The following is a 26,766-nucleotide window of genomic DNA, read 5'->3' as shown; positions in this document are numbered from 1 at the left end:
ACACTGGTCATGTTTATGCCAAACTCACATCTCTAGATAAAGTTGACGATGATGATGATGAGGTGAAACCTGAGGAAGAGATTAAGAGGCTGGTACCTCCAGAGTACCATGACTTCTGGAAAGTTTTTTCTAAACATAAATCTGAACGCTTCCCAGAGGCAAAGCCTTGAGACCGTGCTATAGATTTGAAGGACATATTTAAGCCTAGAAATGGACATATGATTCCCCTCTCTGCTCCAGAAAGAGATGAGGTTTCTAGTTTTATAGACAAACACCTTAGGAAGGGTTACATCAGACCTTCCAAAAGCCCTATGACTTCCCCGGTGTTCTTCATCCCTAAAAAAGATGGTAAAAAGTGTATAATTATGCCCTATTATTACCTAAATGGGTACACAGTTAAAAATGCATATCCACTGCCTTTGATCAGTCAGTTAGTAGATAAATTGGCTGGACCAAGATCTTAACACAGATGGATCTCCGATGGGGGTACAATAATGTACACATTAAAGAAGAAAATGCTTGGAAGGCTGTGTTTATGTGCCACCAAGGATCCTTTGAATCCCTTGTTGTGTTCTTTGGGTTGACCAATTCACCGGCGACCTTCCAGAGCATGATGAATGAGATCTTTGCAGATATGAAAAACTGTGTTGTCATTTACATTGACAATTTGTAAATATTTACAAAATTGGACAATGAGGCTGAGCATGACAGGATTTTGCAAGAAGTCCTTTGACACTTACAGGAATGGGACCTATTTGTCAAACCCATAAAATGTAATTTTAAAGTGAAGGAAGTAGACTTCCTTGGTATGATAATTGGCCAGAATGGAATCAGGATGGATCCTGAGAAAGTTCAAGCTATATTAGATTGGCCTGAATCTACTTGCATTAAAGGAGTTAAGCTATTTCTACCGAAGATTTGTCAGAAACTTTGCAAAGATAACGAGACTGTTGAACAATCTCATAAAAAAGACATAGTCTTGCATTGCGGTGCCAAGGAACAACAAGCTTTTGATAAGCTTAAACAGGCATTGACAACAGTGCCCATACTAGCATTTCCAGAATTAGACAAAGAGTTTTGGCTAGAAACTGACTCTTTTGATTTTGCTACTGGGGCTGCCCTGTCAATCAAATGCCTTGAGGATCTTTGGAGGCCGTGTGCCTACTTATCATATAGTTTATCGCCTACAGAGCACAACTATCAAATTTTTGACAAAAAAAAAGCTGGCCATTATTCAAGCATTAGAGCACTGGTGGCACTACTTAGAAGGTGCTAGACACCAAATCAAAATCTGGACCGATCATAAGAATCTGCAGTATTTTAAGACGGCCCAGGACTTGAATGAAAGACAGGCCCTCTATGTAGTGTACTTGTCTAGATTTAACTATAAATTAATTCATCAGCCAGGTATGGGAAAAGCAGATGCTTTATCTATAAGAGAGAATAATGTTAATGGCATTAAAGATGGCAACAATGGTGTCACCCTGATAGATTAATGCAGGGTTTCCAATGTTTGAATTGGGCAGGATCATAATCTTCTAGAAGTCTTCAAGAAAGGCATCTCATTAGAAGAGAAGGTGCACATTGATGGCAATGAAAATTATTTATGGGAAGACAGACTCTCTCATTACAGAGACAAGATCTATGTGCCCAAGTCCACAAGGATCAAGGTGATAAAGGGACATCATGTCACACCAGTGACTGGGCACCCTGGGCGGCAACAAACAATGGAGTTGATCTCCAGAAAGTACATGTGGCCTGGCATGATTAAAGACATACAAGAATATGTGTAGTGTTGCTTTTGCTGTGCCATGGCAAAGAATTCTCATCAACCACTAGCCAGTAAACTTATGCCAAATCCAATACCAGCTGGTCCCTGGCAGGATATATTGGTTGATTTTACGATAGATCTACCCAAGTCAAATGGATATGATTCAGTAATGGTGGTTGTGGACCACGTTTCAAAAAAAGTCTTGTTCATACCCACAAATCAAATTATAACCGCTGGTATGGCAGACTTATTTAAAGATTTTGTATGGTCCATCCACAGGTTACCAGAAACGGTTATCTCCGATAGAGGACCTCAATTCACTAGCAAATTTACAAAAAACTATGCCGGATGCTGGGCATCAAACCTAAGTTATCAACAGTATTCCATCCGCAGACCAATACACAAACAGAGAGACTCAACCAGGAGTTGAAACAGTATCTCTGGATATTTATTAACAATTGGCAGACAAATTGGGCCAAGTGGCTAAAGATAGCCCAGTTGTCTTACAATATCAAACAGTTGTTGGCTACAGAAAAGGCACTATTTAAGATTACAAGATCATACCTCCCTAGAATAGGTGTAAAACCTGGCAAAAGCAAAAATGAGGCTGCAGGGAACTTGGTCAAAGACATGAAGTCTGTTTTAGACAAAATATGCAAGGCACTAATCAAAACTGGAAAGCAGATGAAGGACAGGGCAGAGCATAAACACTCTAAAGCCCCTCATTACAAGGTTGGCAACCTGGTCTGTTAAGATACCAACCACTTAGAATTAAAAGACCAGAAGTCTAGAAAACTGACCAAAAAGTGGATTGGGCCTTATCAGATTAAGTAAGTCAAACCCAATGCTGTGGAGCTGGAGCTCCCTACACAAATGAGGGTAGTACCCATGGTCAAAATTAGCCTTGTGAAACCCTACAAAGGGCAGCTGCCGGGACAGCGCGTAAACCGGCCTGGACCAGTTGTAGTCACCCAGGAAGGTTAAAAAGGGTTGGAAGTCGGTCAGGTAGTGGATACACGCTTGAAGAGTGGAAAACTAGGATTCCTAGTCCTCTGGACAGGCTATGGAGATAAGGACAGAACATAGGAACCAGAAACCCATCTGGACAATTCTCGCAATGCTGTTGGCAAATTTTATTCTAAGAATCCCTCAGCTCCTAGGAAGCTTAGAGACATGAATTCAAAACTTTTTAATTCCCTTTTTCAACCTATGCCCAAAACTTTAACTACTACCTCTGGTACTTGGTCCCGCATAGAGGTTGAGCCTTAGAAGGGGGGCAGTGTTATGATACACAACTTTGAGACTCTGGGAATAGTTGTTTTTGCTGGTGGACCCACCACCAAATTGCATAGTGTAGAGCTCCTGAGCCCTACCAATATCTCGGACCGCCTCAGCTGCGTCACTGAGGTTGTCCTCTCTTCTACCTTGTAGGTAAAGCTGTTGAGCAATGGCTGGTGCCACATTATACTCCAACAACTCCACCGCACGTTCATTTCATTTCCAAGACCCCCTTGGATTGAGAGGGCCTGTTACAATTGACATACCAGCACCTACTTTACACTTCACTTTTCTGTACTTTACACTTCATTTTCCAAGTCATGCGACTGATCATGTGATCTTTTATTTTACTTTACTTCTCGGACTTTTCATAGTCACATGACCAATCATGTGACACATCACCTGACCAGTGTCTAGAATCACCATGTGACTGGTCACATGCTGGACATCAGACTTTAAACATTATTTATCAACTGTACAGTACCTCATGGATTGTAGTATATATACCTGAGAAATACATGGGGAAGGACTCAGCAAGCCCTCTCCTAGTGTCTACCAACATTAGTGAGGACAACCTCCCTCCTTTGATAGGTTTTACACTTCCTATTCTCACCATTGAGTTGTTGTTTGTGGTGGTGTTCCAGTGCCCCAAGATTGTATTTTGTTGGTTTTGTCACAGGGCCAGGAACTGCATAATAAAACTCATGTTTCCTTGCTTGAAGGTATGGATTTGCTGACATGCCCAGTCACACTCAGCTTGTGGCTTCAAATATTTTTCAACCTCTGTCTTGAGTTTGTCCCAGAAGGGCCACAAGTTTGTGGAGTACACTCCTGAAGTTTAACTTGGGCATATCTACCCGCCACAGGTCCCTTGAGTCTCAACAGTATAGCAGTTGAGAGCTCAAAATCATTTTTGAAGGCGTTGAAATTTGCCTTCACCCAAATCTGGAGCTTAATCCACCATTTGGCAAAGTAAGCCTGGTCTCCGTCAAAGGTGCTGAGGTCAGCCATAATCTCAACCTGTCAACTCTAACATGGCTTGGTAATACTGCACCTCTGCTTATTCATATCATTGTCTAAATTCATGTATTGCTTGCATACTATACTTATACTCGGACATATGGCTTGAACTTAAAATCATTCAAACCAAGCATAAAATCCAAACAGATTTCATTTGTGTTGTGGTATTGGTCAAAGCCCACTAATTAAGGTATTACACTATATTCTGATAGTTATTTATGATATGAATACATCTAGATTACACAGTACTGCAACATGTAAAATTTTGCATGCTATAGTAGATCACCCTCTGGACTGAACCTACCACACATACTGCAGCTGATACTTATTGAAAATTTATTATATTAATTATTACAGGTATGTAGTCTCATTGTTGAACAAGCTGTGGGGTGATGATAACTATCTATCAGACAAGCAAGCAAATTATCAGCACTGGGAGCCTGATGACTTGTTACATGACTACATAGCTAACATAAATTACAATAAATTAATGTAATGCTAGAGCTGACCAACTGGTGCATATTCACTATAAATTTACAGAATGAGCAGGCTGGTGGATCTTCTGAGTTGCTCTACCCCTAGGAGGGGCTACCACCCATCAACAAAATGATATAGCTGGTCACACTTCACCAGAGCTGACAATCATGAGATATATGTTAGATTTTTGTTAACTTACCCAGATAATATAAGATATTATGTCACAATCATAAAAGAACTATCATCACTATCTTCAGTTTCTCCTTATCAGTAGTAATCTTATCTCATCATGTGACCTTACAGTCACCTGACTGCTCTGGACTATGACGTCAACATCAGTCAGCGCCTCAAGGCTGACTGACATTCACAGTAGTGTATATAGGAGACCTCTCATGTACATATTTCCTTAGCTATTGATTTGTTCTTCATTCAACTATCCAGAACACTACCTAAGATTGAATGATACTAGATGTAGTCATGTCTGTGAAAACTAGACAATATGAAAATTTCAGATTCAGTTGTGTTATAACAAGCTAATATTTGTGAGTACCTAGACAATATGAAAACTAGATAAAAAAGACTATTGATATGTATATCATAACATGAAATAAATGAAACATACCCTCAGATGTGTTATAGCAAGCTGAGGGGAAAGGAAGGTGGTTCAAATAGATATCACCCTCTGGACATGTTGGTCATGTGACCTTTTTGTATCTATAACAAAGGGGACAGTGGTCCCAAATGCTGCGTGCAAGTCACATTGCGTCGGTTATTTTGCTTAGTTTTGCTCACGTGGTTTTTGTGGCAGCACAGAGCAGTAGTACAGTAGTAGTGAACGCAGTGAAAATTGTAGCCACACTGAAGAATTCTCACGCTTATAAGAACATTCAACAATTGTAGTGAAAATCGTAGCCATGTTGAAAATTCTTGCATTTAATTGTTTTTACTACAAAACACGGTGGACACCAAAACTCACGCTTGCGGCACAATGCAACACAACTCAACCAAACAAACCTCTTTTCCTACTATGTGGGGAAGTGGTCTGGCCCTACACACAAAACAAATTGTTGTCGAGAATTTGCACATTTTGTATTACAAAAACTAACAGCCATTATTGACCACTGTGACAACACCAACAAGACACAGTCTTGGGGCATTGGAGCACAATGAAAACAACACTCAAAAGAAGAGGAAGGGGTGGGAGTGGTTACCCATTAGGTTTCAACAAGTTAGTTGTTGGTAGACAACAGGAGGACTCGCTGAGTCTTTCCCCATGTATTGCTCCTGTATATATACTAAAATACATGAGGTACTGTACAGTTGTAAATAAAGTTTAAAGTCCGATGTTTAGCATGTGACCGGTCACATGATGAGTCTAGACACTTGGTCAGGTGATGTGTCACATGATTGGTCATGTGACTATGAAAAGTCCGAAAATGTAAAGTAAAGTAAAAGATCACATGACTGGTCATGTGACTTGGAAAAATAAAAGTAAAAGTACGAAAAAGGTGAAGTGTAAGTAGGTACTGGTACGTCAATTGTAACAACCACACTGTAGCGTGTATAAAAATAAAATCAAAGACCCTTCCCCACACATAAAAACACAGCTTACATAATGTGAGTTTACAACAGTTTATGGTGTTGATTCAATTAAAACTGACACATTGATTACAGAAGCCCAAATTATCAATAAATCAGTGCATATAGCAAATACATAAATATGAATATGAGCAATTCAAATATGCAGTATGTGTAGTATTGTCAATGTGTCATTAACCACTAACTGATATATTGATGTGATTTATAGATATATTCCACAGACTCCCGAACAAGAACGTGGTGAACATTGCAATAGAGATTGTATACAACATTATCAACAGATGACATCACCAAGTGTGCGACGAGAGCACCTCTTGGATTGTAGAGATTTGAGAAATATCAATATTGCGCGTCCAAATTTTGGAGGACCTGTGCATGATTATTGCATGTCCAGCTATTAGCTGGACCTGCATACCCTCAATTGCAGCCCCCTTTTCAAATGCGGCAGGGTAACCAGTTGCTTGCTACCCATGGTGTTGACTACAATAAAAGGCTATTAGATGGGTTCCAAAACTGACATGCAGAACAGGTTAATCAATGGCGTAATAGACTATGAAGGCAGGAGCAGGCTGAGGATCAAATGATTCAACACCAGGAAGCAATACAGCTCCAAAGGCAGGAACAGCAGTTGGCTGAGGATCACCAGGAAAGAGAAATTGAACGTCAGGAGGCAATTAGACTACAGGTACAGCAGCATTCTCAGCATGCTGATCTGTGTTATGAAGAGCTACAAGCTTAGCAACTCATTAGAATCCAAAGAGCTGCTCAAGAAGAGCTTGAAAGGAGGGAAGACAAGCTAGCAGATCAGGCCCACAGGGCTGCCAGGGATGCTGTAGACCAAGGCAGGGACTTAAATGAACCGGTAGCTGCCAGAAATACACCAAGGATGCCAAGGCCTCAATGACTTGCAACTGAACAAAATATTGCCAACCGCCGCCAAGCATAGGTAATATGCCAGGAGGCTCAACAACCATATGTAGAGCCTCTATACCGTCATACTTTACGCAACATGGACGTAGAGTGCCATAATTGTGGAGTATTACACTGGGATACCGAGAGACTCACAAGTTCCTCCAGGATCCATCTAAAATTTGGTGTATACTGCCTTCAAGGTCAAGTTAGGCTGGATCATTTCCAGGAAGCACCTGCTGCTCTACGCCATCTGTTCCGTGGGGTTGACATTACTGCACGTGAATTCCGTGACAAAGTCCGCTCATACAACAATGCCTTTGCATTTACATCTTTGGGTGTCAATATAGACCTTGCTGTCACAAGTGCTGCAGGACCTTATAGTTTCCGTATCCATGGAGGCCTTCATCATAGCATCAGCGCATTCCATCCACCTGAAGGTGAAACTCCCTCTTTTGGCCAGCTTTACATTCACCACCCACAGACTGCTCTTTCTCTACGTAATGAGAATACCCAGGGGCATGGCACTACACCAGCAACCATGCTGGAGATCCAGAATACCCTGAAGCAATTCAATCCATTCATCCCTTTGTACAAGCAAGCTTATCAGATTATCATGGAAAAGCCTGAAGCAGAACGTGCCAAAATAACAGCCCATATAGCTCTTGACCAAACTCTGGACCAACATTGTTATAATCTTTCTACTGCAGATGAAGTTGCTGCTGTTATCCCTGGAGATGGAGAACAAGATGTTGATGAGCACCGTGATATTGTTTTGCGGCTGAAATTTGATCATGGTGGTGGTCTCAAGCATATCAGCCATTTGCGACCCCTTTATTCACCTCTGCATTATATCCTCCTATTTCCCTTTGGAGAACAAGGGTGGCATAGGACAATACGGTCTATTCAAAATGCTGATGGAAATATATGCAGTGAATATGTCTCCCAGCGGTGTTATTATGCATACTATCTCCATCCCCGAGGAGCCAATCAATCTAATCTCTTCTATGGTGGAAAGCTACTTCAGGAGTATTGTGTTGATGCATGGGCTTCCACAGCAGGAAGTGAATTGAAGTGGGTCCGTCATCATCAAAAAGACATAAGGGCAAATCTTTACCAAGGCGTTAAAGATGCTATGGATCGAAATGATGGGAAAATAGATTTGGGTCAACAGGGCCAGAACATTGTCCTACCATCTTCTCATTCTGGCAGTACACGGCACATGTACCAGCTCTTCCAGGACTCCATGGCTATATGTCGCCACTGCCATAAACCTGATATTTTCCTTACAATGACAGCAAACACCAACTGGCCTGAAATTCAAGAGGCATACAACAATGCCGGTGAAGTAGATGATGACCCCAATATGCCTACAAGAAAACAGACTGCTGCAGACCGTCCTGACATTTTTGCACGTGTCTTCTATCAGAAAAAAAAGGCACTGTTGAAGGAAGTCAAAGATGGGATCTTTGGAAAGACTTCGGGATCTGTTTACACTGTGGAATACCAAAAGCAGGGTTTCTCACACATGCATCTTCTCATATTCTTGGAAGATCAATATAAAATCTGTGATGGCACCTGTAACAACCAAGAGTTATTTACTCCGGCGCACACAGGAACACACTAAAGAAGATGATGGGGAGTGGTTACCTCTTTGGCTGCAGTGAGTTAGTTGCTAGACAACAGGAGGACTCGCTGAGTCCTCCCCATGTATTGCTCTTGTATATATACTAAAATACATGAGGTACTGTACAGTTGTAAATAAAGTTCAAAGTCCGATGTCCAGTATGTGACCGGTCACATGATGAGTCTAGACACTGGTCAGGTGATATGCCACATGACTGGTCATGTGACTATGAAAAGTTGAAAATATAAAGTAAAGTAAATGGTCACATGACTGGTCATGTGACTTGGAAAAATAAAAGTAAAAGTACAAAAGTGAAGCGTAAGTAGGTGCTGGTATGTTAATTATAACACCACCCAGGTTGACTCTGTTGTCTCTGCTCAAATTCCTGATCCTGTCACACAACCAAAGTTATATTCAACGGTCACAAAGTGTATGATGCACGGTCCATGTGGACCTGAGCACCCTGGAGCCCGGTGCATGAAGAATAGAGCATGCTCAAAACGCTATCGCAAAGAGTTTTGTGCTGAAACCAGATTTGGTGATGGTGGTTGTTACAACCAACAGTTAGTTACTCTGGCGCACAACTCAGACAAGCAAGAAGAGTAATAAGAGGGAGTGGTTACCCCTTAAGATAGGACCAAGTTAGTTGTGGGTAAACAACAGGAGGACTCACTGAGGAGTCTCCTGGATCTATTGAGGTTTATATACTACTACAGTGTTGTTTGTACACATGTACTATACAGTTGATGGAGGCAGTGGCTGATGATGTCATGGGGCATAGCCCGTGTGACCAGCTCCACTGCGTGAGAGATTTGTAGCTAAAAATAAGAAAAAAGTAGTGCAGTGCGAGAAGGTGGAGTTTGAACAAAGATGGAAAGTGCCGTATGGCACAGTGTGTGAAAACTACAAAAGAAAGTTGAAGAGGAGAATGAAAATTAAAGGTCCAAAAATTGTGTATCGTAACAATGGTTATCCAGAATATGCAAGGCCTGACAATGGGAGGACTTATACAGCTTCAAGTGGTCATGTTTTTAATAACCGTGATGTTGTCCCTTACAATGCATATCTCTCTGCCAGATATGACTGTCACATCAATGTTGAAATCTGTTCATCTGTTAAAGCCGTCAAATATATTCATAAATATATTTACAAGGGCCATAATTGAGCTTCAGTTGTGGTGGGAGAACAAGGTGCAGATGTAGGAATTGTGCATGGAGATGCAAGGTAGCCGAGGGATGAGATTCAGGAATATATTGATGGTCGCTATATTGGTCCTGTGGAAGCATGCTGACATCTTTTGGAGTTCCCTATGCATGAAGAAAAACCAACGGTATTGCGCCTTCCCATTCAATTAAAGGATCAGCAAACTGTATTCTTCAATGCCCATGATGATGCATCAGGAAAAACCCTTTTTCTATATAGTGCTATATAGCCACCACCTATATATATAAACACATTCATAGAAACTATAGTACTATCAGTGCAGTCATAGCTCTTATAGCTCTTATAGCACAGTAGTAGGCAATTTTAACCAAGGGGAGAAGTATCTATAATTCCCTCAAACTCTGGATTAATCTAATAAACTTGTTCAATAATAGAAAAAGGCCAGAAGTGTTTGGAGTTAAGTATATTGTTATAGGCAAGGCACTATAAGTGCTTTTATAGCCTATAGCAGCCTACATAGCTCCTATAGCTGTAAAGGTCATAGTTATAATATAGTTCAAGGTGCTTAAAAGGGCTAATAAATTATCCAGTATTAACTAATTATGTAGCCTGTATTAGTGAAATAGTAGTTTGTATCCCTGATACTCACAAAATAAGAATAATGATTTATCCAGATATAAGTAGTGACAATGAGTAAAAAAATAATCTAAGTCCATGAAAGGTCAATATATAACATGTGTATAATACATTTTATAAGCTCTCATGGTGTAGTGGATAAATGTGATGTGTGGCTATAGGTTGCTTAGTCACTCAAGAGCTGCTAGCAGGTTGAGAGTTCAAATTCTGTCTGTGTTAATTTTTTATATCAGCCACACAACAATTTCCAACATCTATAAGAGCATTTATAGAGCTATATGAGGCTCTATAGATGGCAGAGGTTCTATAACAGGTTTGACCACTATAACAGCTCTATGAGTACTTATAGTGCTATAGAGCTCTATATAGCTACCCCCATTTTTCCTGATGTGCAGAGAATATAATCAATAATGACAGTACATCAAAGACTCAACTCACAGAATGGTTCACTGCTAATAAAGATCACCCTGAAGGTTGTCACATACCTTATCCTCAATACTTTGTCTGGAACAAAGGTGCCAAAAAATGGACTCCAAGAAAACAATGATTTGCTATAGGGAGAATGTTGTTTGTCCATCCAAGCCAAGGGGAGCACTTCTACCTCCGTACACTGCTCACTGTGATCCCTGGAGCAGAGAGTTGGGAAGATTTGCGCACATTTAATGGGGTTTTACATCCAACTTACAAAGCTGCATGTGCTGCACGTGGCCAGTTAGAAGACGATGGTGAATGGAATCAGTGTTTGGCAGAAGCAGGAAATATGCAGACAGGCCCTGAACTCCATGTTCTCTTTGCAGTTACCTTACTGCAATGTCTCCCAAATGAGCCTGCAAACCTTTGGAACCAGCACAAATACAAGATTTGTGATGATTTACACCATTGCCTTCTTCAAAGAGGGATAGCCCAACCTTCAGAAGACCAGATTTATGATTATAGGCTATTCTTGCTGGAATCCATACTTACTCAATCCAACAAATGTCTTACAATCTTCCCACCAATGCCTTTTCCTCAGCAACAATGGGAGCCTATCATTGCAAACAATCTTTTCCACGAGCAGCAAAACCATGACAGATTTGATCTTACTTTGGAGGTTGAAGATAATGTAGAGAGGCTCAATCAAGAGCAGCAGAATGCTTTTGATACCATGATGCAGTCAATCCACCATAATAAGGGAACTACTTTATTTATCCACAGTGCTGGAGGTGGGGGCAAAACATATCTCTGTAATACAATTGCAGCCGCTGTTCGAGTAAGGGATAATCATAATGTTGCTCTATGTGTAGCATCCTCTGGGATTTCATCTCTGCTCTTGGAGAGTGGCTGCACAGCTTATTTACGCTTTGAAATCCCTATTCCTGTACATGAAACATCCACATGCAGGATTCCAAAAAACTCTGACCTCTATGAGGTATTGAGACATATTGGAGTTATAGTCTGGGATGAAGCACCAATGTAACACCGTCATGAGATTGACGCATTGGATCACACAATGCTGGATATTTTGGGTGATCAGCTTCCACCAATGCAACACCGTCATGGGATTGACACATTGGATCACACAATGCAGGACATTTTGGGTGATCAGCTTCTATTTGGAGGTATTACAATGGTCTTTGGAGGGGACTTCCGCCAAACAACACCTGTTGTTCCAAGAGGGTCAAGGCAACACATCATTTCTGCCTCTTTTAGAAGGTCACAACCATGGACAAATATCTATGTCTGCTATCTCACACAGAACATGCGCCTGGACCGTACTCCAGAAAGTGAAGCCTTTGCTAGCTGGCTCCTGGATGTTGGTGGTGGTTGCGGAATTGCAGGAGATGGAACTATTGAGCTTCCTGCCAACGTGCTTATGCCAGAAAACACCATAGACTCATTAGTCGACACTACCTATCCTGGAATTGCAAATAGAGACAAAAATGACCATGATTTCCTCCACCGCACTATCCTCTCTGCAAAAAATGATGCAGTTAGTGACTTTAATTCAGCAATCCTCACAAAATTCCCTGGAGAAGAGTTAGTGGCTCTGTCAATTGATAAAGTGGTTGGAGAGGGGCATAAATATTATTCTGTGGAATTCTTGAACTCCTTGCAGGTATCTGGCCTTCCTGAAGCGCACCTCAAACTTAAAGCTGGATATCCACTTATGCTCCTCCGCAACATTGATCCCCTAAATGGACTCTGTAATGGAACACGCATGATTTTGATAAACATGAAGAGAAGAGTATTGAAGTGCCGTGTCTTAGGAGGAAAACATGCAGGAAAGATAGCTTTTATTCCACACCTCACATTGGAACCTTCATCAGAAGAATTGCCCATCAAGCTATCACGTTGTCAATTCCCTATCCATGTTGCCTTTGCCATGACCATCAACAAGTCTCAAGGGCAATCAGTGACACACATCAGGAAAAATGGGGGTAGCTATATAGAGCTCTATAGCACTATAAGTACTTATAAAGCTGTTATAGTGGTCAAACCTGTTATAGAACCTCTGCCATCTATAGAGCCTCATATAGCTCTATAAATGCTCTTATAGATGTTGGAAATTGTTGTGTGGCTGATATAAAAAATTAACACAGACAGAATTTGAACTCTCAACCTGCTAGCAGCTCTTGAGTGACTAAGCAACCTATAGCCACACATCACATTTATCCACTACACCATGAGAGCTTATAAAATGTATTATACACATGTTATATATTGACCTTTCATGGACTTAGATTATTTTTTTACTCATTGTCACTACTTATATCTGGATAAATCATTATTCTTATTTTGTGAGTATCAGGGATACAAACTACTATTTCACTAATACAGGCTACATAATTAGTTAATACTGGATAATTTATTAGCCCTTTTAAGCACCTTGAACTATATTATAACTATGACCTTTACAGCTATAGGAGCTATGTAGGCTGCTATAGGCTATAAAAGCACTTATAGTGCCTTGCCTATAACAATATACTTAACTCCAAACACTTCTGGCCTCTTTCTATTATTGAACAAGTTTATTAGATTAATCCAGAGTTTGAGGGAATTATAGATACTTCTCCCCTTGGTTAAAATTGCCTACTACTGTGCTATAAGAGCTATAAGAGCTATGACTGCACTGATAGTACTATAGTTTCTATGAATGTGTTTATATATATAGGTGGTGGCTATATAGCACTATATAGAAAAAGGGTTTTTCCTGATGCAGGTTGGGCTGGATTTTATGTGTTTCAGTGTTTTCACATGGGCAACTTTATGTTGCATTGTCTCACTGCACTTCAGGAGAGAGAATAAAAGTGCTATTTCCACATGGTTCAAATGACAGATGTACCATCAATGTGGTGTATCCCAAAATTCTGACTGGCTTTATCCGTGACTGGCAAGTAGATTTTTCTGCAATTCTCACCCTTTTTACTAAAATGTTTTGATATCAGACCATATTATCATCCTTTACCATTTCTGGAGTCTTTTTTTTTTTAATTTCTCAACAATTTATCAATGTAATACCACAGACTTTTTATGTTACAATATATGTTGATGTTTGTAAAGATTCAATGAACCATCTGCTTGAATTCAGTATACTGTGCACAAGTTTAGGGCAGGCTTATAAGGACATTCAATGACAGAACAGTAAGTCAAAAATGCATCATAGGATTCAAAGACCTAGCATACATTACAGACAGCATAAGTTCACTGACTTAACATTTTGATCACTTAACAGTATTATTATTATTATTTATCATATAGCAAAAACATCGCACCAGTGGCAGAGCCACGGGCTGGACCTCGTTCTGCTTGTAGCGTAAATAGGTTCCAACAATGTCAGTTTTGATAACACCATATAAGGACATCTGTGGCTTTGTCGTACCTTCATTGATTTCCTGGAACTTGAGGTTATGCCGTACGGTTGAATCTCCGACGGCAGCCTCCACGTGATGGACCTGGTGTTCTCTGTAACCGTACGCGCTCTTACTTTGGACCAACCTAATTTGGACTGTCGCTCCATGATATTCTGATATTTAACCGGCGGCCGTGCATTCGGTTCCTGGGTGGCCATATAGTAAGTAATTCGGAGATGGGCCGAGCGCGTGGAAGGTTGTTTTCTCATATTGCTCACACTTCAAATAAAACGGTCCCTCGCTGCCATCGCTCATTTCTACTGTGAAACCGATATCTTTATCAATCCAAATGCTGTTTTCAAAGAGGTGCATCGTATTCGTCGTCGCAGCTCTTATTCAGCTCACGGCTACTCTCCCTGTTTGTGCCCTTCCTTTCCTTGTCTGGTTTCTAAGATTCCGCGCTCACTGTACGGTTCAGGTATCTCGGCCGAATGTCGCTATCAGCAGAGAGTCAGAATCAGTTCGTCTTCATACCACATCCACAGTGATGATATTTTATTTTCTGACCTGATCTACAGAACGTCAGTCCAACCACATATCAATTCGGGGGAGGTGGAAGCGGAGGAGGTCCCGATTGGTGAACCGTTTACCTCGTGAGTTACAGTCCTACTTCACGTTCAGTATACCAATTTTCTTTCCCCTATGAATTTCGATTTTTAGTGGCTTTTCGTGATGACTTTGACTCGATATCTGCGGGCGCTGCGCTCCACATCCATTCCTACATTTTTTTGATTTCTTTGCAGTATTCGATATCGTCGTAATCACACCCTCTTTGACATATATAACTACGTTGTTGGTGGGAGAAACTACAATTACATTCTGTATTCAAATATGTATTCCGCCGTTGAACTTTTCTTTTCTATATCACTGTCCTTCTTCACTTTTGGCTGTTTATGATCAACGTGTGGTGATTTAGGCGTTGATTTGTTTGGTTTCTTAACTTGGTTTGCTTCTATTTGTGCTTAGTGCTTGAATCCCAGTCAGAATCGTGTAAGACCACGCACTGCGAAAAAACTCTTATGCATGTCGCAAAAATCCGTTTTTCATGATTTGGCCGAACGCGGCATGATAATGTTGTAAGAAATTTGGATAATATATTAGATACAGAACGCTGCGGACAGGTTCGATCAGATACCTGTAAGGATAATACACGTGACGAGCGTGAATACACTAGCCACGTTGATTGCGCTGACACGGCTGATCGTGCTGAAGTGCCGGAGTATGCTGATTGAGCTCACCAGGGTGACCTGTCAATTCAGCTGCGATCAAGGATATCCGTTAATTCAGGCAGAGGACACGGACAATGCTGGCCTGGTATTAGTAAGGCTCAATGGTCCTATCGTGTCTGGTTTGGCCTAATAGGAGTTTTTAATACATGCTTTTGTTTGCTTTTTGCCAGTTTTCAATCTTAAAGCTTAAGAGTAAAAAGAGACAATAGCCATAATATTTCATTGTAAATAGTGTCTACTAGTTGTTAAAGTGATATCCCCGAGGCAGATTTGTATATTACAAAGCCATTAGTATCAGTAAATACCGTACACATTGATTCATGATTCTCATCCCATTCCTCAGATGGGTAGCAAGTTAAGTGATAATGCAAGCTATGGGATGGTCCGGGCGTCGGAAGGGGAAATGTTGCTCCTAGTGTTGCAAAAACAGCGGGTGAGACTGACTGGTTGATGGTCAGAAAGACCATAATACATAGCTGAGTAGTGCAGCTCCTTGCCGTGGTCTTTGTTGGCTGCTGGCTTCCTTGTTTAAAACACCAGGGTTGATTGGCTCTGCAAGCATACTTGGGTTATCAATAAATGTGTGTGCATTGTGCAGGCTGATGACATACCTTGTAAGTTTGAAGATTCAAAGGCCTGCAACATCAAGTGTTTGTATTGGTGGTATTTAAAAGGGAGCATATAAACAATTATCAAGAGATACTGCATCGTTGCTCACTGGAAGCAGAGCCCAACAATACACTTGGACCCATAATCCAACAACCCATGCCATCATACACAGGAAAGCGACGACACGTAGTTCCACACCTTGTATTGAAAAGACGTCGTTGTCAGAGAACAGCTCAAAGTCATCTACTTATAATAACGCTGCTCCCACAGTTCTTGCACATGCTGCCGAAGGTCCCAGTAAACTCGAGAAACACTGGCTGAAAATTCATGGGGACACATATTCAGTAAAGCAGAAGGAAAATAATGCAGGGCTTGTAGCTGCAACAAGTCCCCTGGTCTCACCTCATACACCTACGCCGCCTCCGCCAACCAAAGACTCTCCAGTGCTGAGATTGGGCTCCACAAGCACGCACACATCTGATGGTGTGATATCATACCATGATGGTGGTGGATTTGGTCAGGGTTGTCCTGTGGATAGAAAAGGGCGTTACAAGTACAATCAGCTCAAACAATACCAGCAAAGTACCCCGAGTTTTTCGACACCCACTAAATCCCAGGTAGATGACACAGCCAGTGCTGATAAACATCCCATGCCTGGTGTGAACCTGGTCAATTCTTTTAATGCAGCAAACAAAGAGGTAAGAAATTTAATACACAGGAATTATGTTTTATGACCTACCAGTTTGATTGAAAAAACTCTGTAGTAAATGTTGCCGAGACAACAGGAAAAAGTGATGGAAAAGGCACTGTCCCTTTGAAGTGTTGCATAGGTGATCAAGATACCATTGGCAATGAGGTACATAGATTGAGATCACAGTAATTTGGGCTCACCGTTGGTACCATTCAGCAGATCAACATTATTCCCCCATTGACTCCTGGGACCGGTTGCGGGGCGCATCAATTCCTCGTATTGCAAATGGAGCTCTCACCACTTAACCCGGGGAAAAGGAGGAGAGTTGCAAGGTCAGAAGCACCAGACGGTCAAGTCTCTCAAGATTTGGAAGAGACATTACAGAACATAAAAAAGAATCTTGATAAGGTGGGAAGAGTGTTGAAAGAAGACATTGGAGGGGCGATCCGTGAGCAGACTGAAGTGCTGAATGGGTGTTCTCCATGAGTTTGTGTCAAAGTAGAGCGAATACAAATCACTGCTGTATCATTATTGTTGATTGTGTTAGTAAAGACTGTATGAACCTGCCTTTCTCTTTGTCCAACTTGTCTCCCATAGTCTTGGACAGCTTCTTGAACTCACATTTGGACTTGGTGTTATCGACACCTTGGTTTAAGCTGTCCGGATTGAAGCTTGATCAATTGATCATCAATAAGATTACAAAGCCAGTCAGTCATTTGACGTCTGATAAGATCAATTCACTAGTATTTGTATCTTATCTAATATCAGAGGCATCTACACACATGCTGCCTTCACTGTTCGAAGTTATTGCTTCCATCTTTGTTGTTCCCACCCTCGTTGAGCCCCCCCCCCCCCAGAGCCTTGTTCAGAATTGCCGTTTTGGCCTTTGGGCTGTTCATTTCCATCCTCATCATGATTCAATGCAGCCATCACACCTTGCATTAATTGGTCCCTGTCTGTGTTGCTCAGTTGGCCTGCGAGTCCATGGCTTGTATTGGGGAAAAAGACTTGATCCCACTCTTGGAATATATTGAATACACTTTTTTTTTGTTTTTGAAGGCCGCTTAAAAGATACTCCAGGTAGTTGTCAAAGTCATTGTGCCAACAAATGCCAGATTTGTTTCCCTTTTCCTTGAGGCAATCATCTGGAGATAAGGTCCAATGAGCCTAAATCAATCCCTGTATGTTAGTCAGATTTCTCTATGAGCTTGAGAAGTACTCACAAGGACAGCAGAAGCTGTGATCATGCCAGGCATTGTATGGTTTAATCCCCATTTTAGATCCATTGTTTCATTGATTCTTGCAGCACGAGAAGATTTGCCTTCGTTCATTGCAATTATGGATGCAGGCCCTTGTATGATACAGCTCGTTGTCTGCTCGGTTGGCTTTTAGTTCTTATTTTCAGCTGTTATTAACTTACTTTTTGAAGAATTGGATTCAAAAAAACTGTTTGGATGTCGAAGTGTCCCTTGTAGTCTCGATGAAGGACACTGACATTCCATGGATGATATGTCGAGGTACCGTTTGCATTTTCCACCCACCCAATATCTTCACTAAACTTTGCACATTGTTTGCGAGATACCCTCAAGTCTTCCTCCATGCAATTAAAAATGATGGCACCTCGAGATTGAAGACGAGTAGCTGTGTTTGACTGCTGTTCTTGTATTCCATCACGGAACTGACAATCAGGTGAGTTTCATGTTCAATTGAGAACTTCTGGGAAGTGTCTAGCCACTTTCTGAGAGCTAACAGGGACAGAACTAGAGTCCAGGATGAGTAACTTTATTATCAGAGAGTACAGAATGTGTACAGTACCTAGAGTCCAGTATGAGTAACTAAAGAATAGGAATACTGGACTCTGCAATACTAGTCCGAAGTTTTGTAAACAAAGGTAAGCAAATCAGCCACAAAGGCGAAATAATAGAATGCTCAGTGAATACTGAACAATAGAGCAAAAAGAATAAAGAAGAAAGTGATTTAGAAAGAAGGGAAAATAGATAGCACAACTAGGTGCAGAATCACCAAAACTAATGACAAAACCGGATAAACCCGGTCTCTGCCAAAGCAGCCATTGTTCTCCATGGAGCATAGCCACCACTCCATGGAGTAACCATTGTTCTCCTAGGAGTCATTATACTGTAGCGAGTAGCACCTCCAACTATAAGTAGTAGGGGGTTTAGTATAGGAATACCTCAGTCGTTTCTATAGCCTCTTGGGCAGCGGCTGAGGTATGTTACATTACATTTATTAGAGATCACCTTAAACTAACATTTCAAACATTGCTTAAAAACTTCTGGACCACTCACTGAACGGCCTAACCAGCGATTTGGAAGGTCGCCATGGTATGTCGCAGGAAATACGTCTAAAATATCACGAAGCTGAACTTGCACTCTAGCAGCTGTGCTACCAAAACGGTCCAGTTTATCATACTCGTCGCCAATAATTGTTTGAAAAGTCTTGGTAGGCTCGTGTAGCCAAAGAGCATGAGTTATCTCAAACTGATGCCCCAGTCCCTTGATCACTTGCTTGTGGTGTATGTCATCATCCCTTGAGCTCTTGGTGTCTTTTTTCTTCTTTGATCCCCTTTCAACAGACTCATCCTGATGTACCTCATTCATAGCATCGTTGTATTTACGACGCATAGTTTTAGCTTCTTCCTTTGCAGCATTAGCTGCAATCTGAGTATTACGGGCAGCCTATATACACCATTAGCACATCTTTGTAGACCAGAAACTGACTGTCTCTACCTTATACAGTGATGCCGGTGACATTCACAGACTGATTTCTGATAAATCAATATTTGATTTCGTGTTACTGTTGGGTTTCTGTGCAGAGCTTGGATGCTCGTTACTATCTGGTGAGTCTAATACTTCTGAATCATCTCCACCTCTCTCTTGTTCACTATTATCCTCCATTTTGGTACTAGACGCCTGTCTGCGTGAAACAACCCTGCTCTTTGCATGGGCTATTTTTCTTCCTGGAGCTTGAGCAGTCTGATGAGCAGCCTTTTGATTGGTAGAGGTCCTTTTCCTCTTGACTTTGATATGTTTCTTTTTTTTTCCATCTGCACTGTTCTGGTTGGAGACGAGCAACAGTGTGGAGTATCTGTTATTGACTCTGATTCAATTGTTACGTACACCAGGCTAACCATGAATTTTAGATCTATGATTTTCTCAACAACAACATCTCCATGCTCAACTATACTAGCTAACTACACTATGTCTCATATTCCTAGGACAACCGAGGCAAAAAAAAGACCATGGTGTAAATACTCTCAACAACACCAAAGCACACAGTGCTTTGACAAGCACATTGAGTCCTGCAAGGTCAGAAATCAGGAACAATTAGAGCTAGCAGCACGACAAGGAAACCATTCAGAGAAACGGTGCTTAGGGAGATCACTTGAGGAGCCAAATAAAAAAAGAAAGAAAACTGTTGAGGTATTGATGTCTTTCTTTTTCAACTTCTTAAACTTACAGTTTTGTGCGTCTTATCAGGCTGACGGAGACCGGACTCAAGTCAATGACGAGGTTGAATTGGGTCCTCCAATCAGTGGTGCGGGAGTATATCATGTCTTTCAACTGTGCCTGACAGACTTGAATCTTAACTTAGCAGAATCTGGTAACAACAAAATTAATGTCCAACAGATATCAAGCAAGTGCAACTTTTATTCAAGTTGTCCACCATCCTCAAAGTGGGAAGCACGACCCAGTCATAATTCCCCTGGACAGTGTTACCCCTTCAGCTGATCAAGGCAACCACAAAGCTGGACTTGGCTCTGCACTGGAGATCAAACTGTGGGTGCCCTTTCACAATTATGCCAACTTTGAATACGCGGAAATAGTGGTCAGGGGATTATTAAGTAAATCAATAGTAAACACACAGTTATATGGGATACATCATGGATGGGCAGATAATACTAACATTACATTTCGGAATTATGCAGACATCGAGAAGACTTTACAAGTAGCACATGCGCAATATGTCCAGGTAGGCAAAAATGACCCTCAAGATTGATTCTTCTAACTTTTCTTTCAGTTTCAGGAAGGCAATGTTTCTGCATGTTATCTAGGAGAAACTCATTACTTCAAGTTTCAGTATCGAGATCCGTGGAAAATCTATCGCAACTGGATTATGGATGAGACATTAGTGCCTCTCATCCTTTGGAATCCCTGTCGCAAATATTATTGCCGCCAAAATGGTAGGATAGTCTTGAAAGGACGCATATACGACGAGTTCAATTCAGCCAACAAATGGTGGGACGTACAGGTAAATATATAGTATATACATTTACATGCTTTCTGATGTGGATTAATTTGAATGCAGGAATACTTTCCACAAGAAGAACCACCGCATTGCTTTCTACCAATCTCTCTCTGGCTCAACAAAGGGAATATCACTAAGCGGGTCAAGAAGCACCCTATAATTATTTGTCCGCTATTTTTGCCACGGGGGGTAAGAAATGCATCGGAAATGGAGGAGGTGTTCTTGTAGGGTATATGCCAATTGTAAGTATTCTTTCTGCTATGCAGGGGCTTTTTATTGCATTGTTTTTACAGCCTCTGGACCCGGCCAACCCATCTGACCAAAACACTGCTGATACCATTAAATGGCAGTGCTTCAAGCGTGAAGTTTACCACAAGGTCGCCAAAGTAATATTCCACTCACTACGATGGCCTGCACACTTCAGAGAAGCAATGGCCTGTGGTGACAAAATTGGTAGAGTGATACATCCAGGAATACCAGTCAAGTCTGTTGATGGCAACAAAAGCTGTGCACTAACAGCTACGTGTGCGGCCCTGGCCAAATTTCCATGCCCAAAATGTCTTGTCTGCCATGACAATTTAACCAAACTATGTGGAAATTTCCAGTGTCGCACAACTGACAACATGGAGAAGGTGTACAAGTGTTCAATCACAGCATCAAATAAAATGGAGGCTGAACAAATCTTACAAGCCCACGGATTACATGCAACCAAGGTTTTCTCCCCGTATTTTTATTATCTTCCACTGACTAGCTTTTTACAGAACTTTATTTGGTCACTCGACCACTCGGACCCATATTGTTCAATTTCATATGATAAATTGCACTCTGATGATCTAGGAAAATGGGGTAAGCACATCTCGCTCCTCCTCACAGTGTTAGCAGAAAACGGAAACAAAGGCCATATGGCCAGAAAGTAAGTTTCAACTACACGTCAAACTTGATGTCTCATTCAAACTTGGAATATATAGTATGCGGAATGTATCAAGATGGCCTGGACTCAAACACTTCATGAACGTCACCACAGTCAAATATGCGGATGGTCAAGTGTTTTATGATATACTCAAGGTGCGTAGTCTTTAATACATTATTTATTAGCGCTATATACTAACTTTTCTGTTCTTCTAGTGTATTCTCCACTGCATCGTCCAAATTCTCCCTAGGAACTCAACATTAGTACATGGTATCCAAGCCTATGCTAGATATCCACTCATGATTGGCCTCATTTGTATGACCGAAGGGAGGACACACCGGCTTAAAGAATATATTACTCAATATGAACAATGTTGTGAAGTAAGTAGTGGTTCTACATGTACTGTATCTTGATTGTTTCCTAATGGCTCTTATAATACAGCACATTTCAAACAATTACGAGAAGGACTTCCACTTTAGCAAGCAACACACTGTATATCATATGCTCACAGAAATCTGGCAGAAGGGTGCGACAGAAAACTACGACACACGAGTCAGCGAGGGCTTTCATCAAGAGGCACAAGAAGCCTAAGAGCAGACAAACCGGAAAGATACAAACAGCCAGATAAGCAAACATAATTATGCGTACCAAAAGCCCAATGTTCAGTTTCCACAGATGGCTTGCATTGACAAGAACCAGGAAGCCATCACCCACATACGAATGACCGTTGACAACTATGATAAAGCCCACCATAACAACACTGAGGACCAAGACTTAAGAGATGACGCTGGCAGTAATGATGACCAGAGGTTGATGCAACCTACCCCCGGTAACCACTGGATGCTAGGATCTCCCACAAACCTGACAAGCTTGGTAGTTATAGAGCATTGCGAGGGCCTCAAAGGATTTCACAAGCGTCTGCGGAGTTTCTTAGTCTCAAGTTGCAATGTAGCCGTTGGAGACGGTCCCATCATAGTAAGCTGATCTCTGATATACTTTACAGCTTTAATGTTGTTCCATGTTCCACAGATTAGGAAATATGAATGTATTTATCTCAAATATCAATCACACGAGGACTGGAGCAAAGGACGGGACATCCTTTGCTGCAACCCAAATTTCAACAAAGAATCACGCTTTGACTGTGTTCTCATTAACACAAAAACATTGGAGCCAGTTCCTGCTCGACTCCAAACTCTCTTTTGATGTTTCCTTCAGTCCTCTTTGTTTGATATTGCATCGGTCAAGATTTCAAGCCATCAAATGGAATTCCGAGGACCAGATGGTTGGGGGCACTTTTATATGATGAAGCGAGACATTTCAAGTTGGTCATGGCTGGGTCCCTGATTCGGGGAGCTCATATGATTGAGGCTTTTGATCTGAAGGAAGGCCGGTTTTACTTAAGTGACTTGATTGACGGTGATATGTTCCTACATTTTGGGAAGTGACAACTAGAGCTTGTATTATTAACTACACTAGTAAAATCTCAGTTGTATTAACATTTTGAACCATTGAGCTAAGTCTGTCTGATGTCATCTATTTTGACCCATTTATGCTCTCTTTTAATCTGGTCATGTCTGGTCAGAGAATATCTGTTGCTCATATCCCTCTTACCCCAGCTAATCCGCCTGATCGTTTTCTGTCCCAGTTCCAATATGTTTCTCATCAGACACAATCCAAGTCCCTTATCTTCTTATCCCAGCTGATCCACCTGATTGTAATCTGTTCAAAGTCTGATCCGATTCTGATCACCAACGGCTCAGATCATCAGGTGGCCCAGGTAAGTTACAGACGTTTGAAAGGTCTGATCTGGTTAAACAGATTTTTCTGACACAATGTTGCAATGTCCCGGAAATCCCTACATATTCACCACATTCCAACCACATGTTGATCAGATCACTCCACATCAAAATGAGTTGGAATGAACAGGTTCTATACACATTACAAGTAGATCACAACCAGGTATTAAACACATTTTCACTTGTATGATCTGAGTAGTCGGATTTTTGACAATATTATAATAACCACTGGAACTTATGTTAGTGTATTATATAATATTCACTGGTAATTACACCTGTGATTCCCATGCAAGTCCGCTAATTAGCCTTGCTACCTCCAGCTGATTGCACAGCTAGTTAGCCTCCCAAATTGTCTTTGCAGGCCTCCTTCAATATCTCTTGGATAAATCTGAGACTTTGGAGGTTTGTGAGCTATTCTTGCGGCGGGGATTTGGCAGCCACGCTCAAAAGGACCAACAACCCGGAATGCCACATGTCTGAGTCTAGAGTCATCACTGTACACGTCAGCACCGCCTGACATCGCAGGAATGTCACACACATTACACAACACTGTGATGTTCGAAAGATTCAAGCTCGTTGTCTGACACAGCAAGCTCGAGAACGCCCTTCTTAGCATAGAATTTATATTGTTCTTGTACACTTTGCACCTTTTCTCAATGAACATGGAGACAAAGACCAACTTTGAGTGATTGGAGAGAATATAGTGACATGTTCCTTGAGCCAGTGAGTACTGTACTATCTACTTATCCTACTCATCCCCAGAGCTCTCAACAATCTCTCGGCTCATCGCACTTTGACCCGGCACCCCTCCATGGCCTCTTTGTGCTGGGGCAGCTCCTCTTCCACCCTGTAAGGAACCTCCTTGCTTGCGCTTGGTACCAGCGTCTGAGCGCTGTTTTTGTGGTTTCCCAACGATTTCTCCAGCCTCTTGACGTCTCTCTAGGTCGAGTTTATGGGCAATTTGTTGGAGTCTTGTGAGCTTCTCCCAATGGCACTCACCAGTTCTTAGGGAGTTGTGAAGGGTTTGTATATCACCGACAGTTCCTATGAAGGATAGATTGACAAATTTCAGGCCAGTGGGCCAATTGGCCAACCGGACCTTGTGGGTTTGCACAATGGCGGTCTCATAATTTACATAGTTCATGTAACAACCAAGAGTTAGTTACTCTGGTGCACACAGAAACACACTATAAGGAAGATGATGAGGGAGTGGTTACCCCTTAGGCTGCAGAGAGTTTGTTGGTTAACAACAGGAGGACTCGCTGAGGAGTCTCCTGGATCTATTGGGGTATATATACTACCACAGGGTTATTTGTACATGTGTACTATACAGTTGATAAAGACAGTGGCTGATGATATCATGGGGCCTAGCCCGCATGGCCAGCTCCACTGTGTGAGAGAGTTGTGTCTATAATAAGAAGAAAGGCAACGCGGCGTGAGAAAGAGGAGTTTGGATAAAAGGGGAAGTGCCGCGTGGCACCATGTGTGAAAGCTAAAGTACAAGGTTAAAGTGGAGAATGAAAATAAAGGGAAGGCCCAAAAATTGTGTTATCGTAACAGTTCATGGAAACTGCTCCATTGTTGAGTAAGCACTCTATGAAGTCTGTAGTGAGTTTTGTTGAATATAAATCAACTCCACACATTGGCTGCGTACAACAGCAAGTGTATTACATTCCGATGTGTCTACAATACATTGTCAGTTAGCTTGCCAGTGGAGCGGGAAAGGACTTACTCTGGTTACAAGTGCATGCCCACAATATGAACAACCTTGAAACCTTGATGGGATCAATTTTAACACATCTTAAAGAAAATTCAGTGAATTATCACTGCCGTACCACGTTGGCTGCGCAAGATTGTTGATATGCCCGGGCGTGACAAAAAAAAAGCTGTACGTTCCTGTTTGTAAGGAAAGGTTATCAAGCTAACAGAAAACCTAATCAAAATACATGTAAAATAGATGATTATAGGAGCATACCTCCTTAGTCATGCTATCAGCTGTGCACATAACGTCTCTGGTTGCTGTGGCATTGTTCAATCACATGCTTGTGGCCTTGTATATGCAATTGTCGGCCAATCTTTGGAGGAGCTCCTATTTTTGTTCTTCTGACAGATTTTGTTTGTCCTTCGTGGCCATGTTCTGTAGCTCAATAAGGTCCTTCCTTTCTCCCGGACTCAGACCTAAATATGAGAACCAGTAAGGTATGTTTATAACCACAGGCAAAGTGTAAAGTATGTACTTGGATTTATTTCTAATGCTTTGGCATGTAATATAGCATTGTGAAGCTGTGGTTTTCGCACCTTCGTGTAGTGGGTGTACGCAATTACCATATTCTTAACTTTTTCCACCTTTACATCATGATTTTTGGCGATGTCCGTAATTTTATTATTTTGCTCTTTTACAAATGTAATGATGTCTTTATTGAGCTTCTTGAGCATGTTGTTTTTTTTACTTCCCTTGGAATACTTCTCGAGGCCTTTGCAGCATCAGTAAGTGGCCGCAGAGGAGGGCAAACAGGTAATGTCCTTCTAGTGGGATTGTGTGAGGCCCACGTCGCACTATCAGCCTGTGCCAATTGCCCCTCTGTAGGATGAACACTGCCAGAAGGGAGTGTCGCTCTGTCACCGAGAGGGATAGACGCACCCAATGTGCCGCTGAATATATTAAAAGCCTCTTTTGGTTCACCTTGCAATAAATCAGTTGGAGGCAACGTGCCAGATGGATCAAGTGGGGGCGACATGCCAGATGGATCAGGTGGGGATAATGTGTCAGATGGATTGACTGACACATCTGGTTTCACTGTGGCTGACTGATTAGATGTGCTGTTTGCCAGGGTGTCTGGGAGTGGAGAGGTTGCTGGTGGGTGTTCATGCATGCTCCAAGGGTTGCTAGGCAT

General features: G+C 41.6%; 5 protein-coding genes across 5 annotated transcripts; 3 read left to right on the top strand and 2 right to left on the bottom strand.

The window, feature by feature from the left end:
* Nucleotides 1-7,154: 7,154 nt before the first annotated feature.
* SERLADRAFT_432435 (uncharacterized protein) lies at nucleotides 7,155-8,681 on the top strand (the record flags this gene model as incomplete). Its single annotated transcript, XM_007312622.1, has 1 exon — nucleotides 7,155-8,681. The coding sequence occupies one exon, from the start codon at nucleotides 7,155-7,157 to the stop codon at nucleotides 8,679-8,681; it is 1,527 nt and encodes a 508-aa protein (XP_007312684.1).
* Nucleotides 8,682-14,611: 5,930 nt separating this feature from the next.
* SERLADRAFT_455086 (uncharacterized protein) lies at nucleotides 14,612-15,464 on the top strand (the record flags this gene model as incomplete). The annotated part of the gene is made up of 3 exons (XM_007312621.1): nucleotides 14,612-14,831; nucleotides 14,890-14,964; nucleotides 15,032-15,464. Coding segments are annotated over 3 exons (396 nt in total), but the record flags the coding sequence as incomplete, so codon positions are not given.
* A 2,240-nt stretch (nucleotides 15,465-17,704) lies between these two features.
* Nucleotides 17,705-19,542, bottom strand: SERLADRAFT_404811 (uncharacterized protein; the record flags this gene model as incomplete). Its single annotated transcript, XM_007312620.1, has 4 exons — nucleotides 17,705-18,067; nucleotides 18,124-18,285; nucleotides 18,321-18,554; nucleotides 19,207-19,542. The coding sequence occupies 4 exons, from the start codon at nucleotides 19,540-19,542 to the stop codon at nucleotides 17,705-17,707; spliced, it is 1,095 nt and encodes a 364-aa protein (XP_007312682.1).
* A 994-nt stretch (nucleotides 19,543-20,536) lies between these two features.
* On the top strand, nucleotides 20,537-23,521 carry SERLADRAFT_404810 (uncharacterized protein; the record flags this gene model as incomplete). The annotated part of the gene is made up of 13 exons (XM_007312619.1): nucleotides 20,537-20,762; nucleotides 20,847-20,890; nucleotides 20,939-21,169; nucleotides 21,227-21,307; nucleotides 21,361-21,408; nucleotides 21,460-21,619; nucleotides 22,004-22,079; nucleotides 22,135-22,231; nucleotides 22,292-22,456; nucleotides 22,518-22,628; nucleotides 22,752-23,051; nucleotides 23,106-23,121; nucleotides 23,322-23,521. 13 exons carry the CDS (start codon nucleotides 20,537-20,539, stop codon nucleotides 23,519-23,521), a joined length of 1,755 nt encoding a protein of 584 aa, XP_007312681.1.
* A 1,099-nt stretch (nucleotides 23,522-24,620) lies between these two features.
* Nucleotides 24,621-26,766, bottom strand: SERLADRAFT_432431 (uncharacterized protein; the record flags this gene model as incomplete). The annotated part of the gene is made up of 2 exons (XM_007312618.1): nucleotides 24,621-24,916; nucleotides 26,337-26,766. 2 exons carry the CDS (start codon nucleotides 26,764-26,766, stop codon nucleotides 24,621-24,623), a joined length of 726 nt encoding a protein of 241 aa, XP_007312680.1.

This window comes from Serpula lacrymans (genome assembly GCF_000218685.1).
Source record: "Serpula lacrymans var. lacrymans S7.9 unplaced genomic scaffold SERLAscaffold_1, whole genome shotgun sequence".
NCBI lineage: Eukaryota > Fungi > Basidiomycota > Agaricomycetes > Boletales > Serpulaceae > Serpula > Serpula lacrymans.
This window is presented reverse-complemented; position numbering and strand designations above follow the sequence as displayed.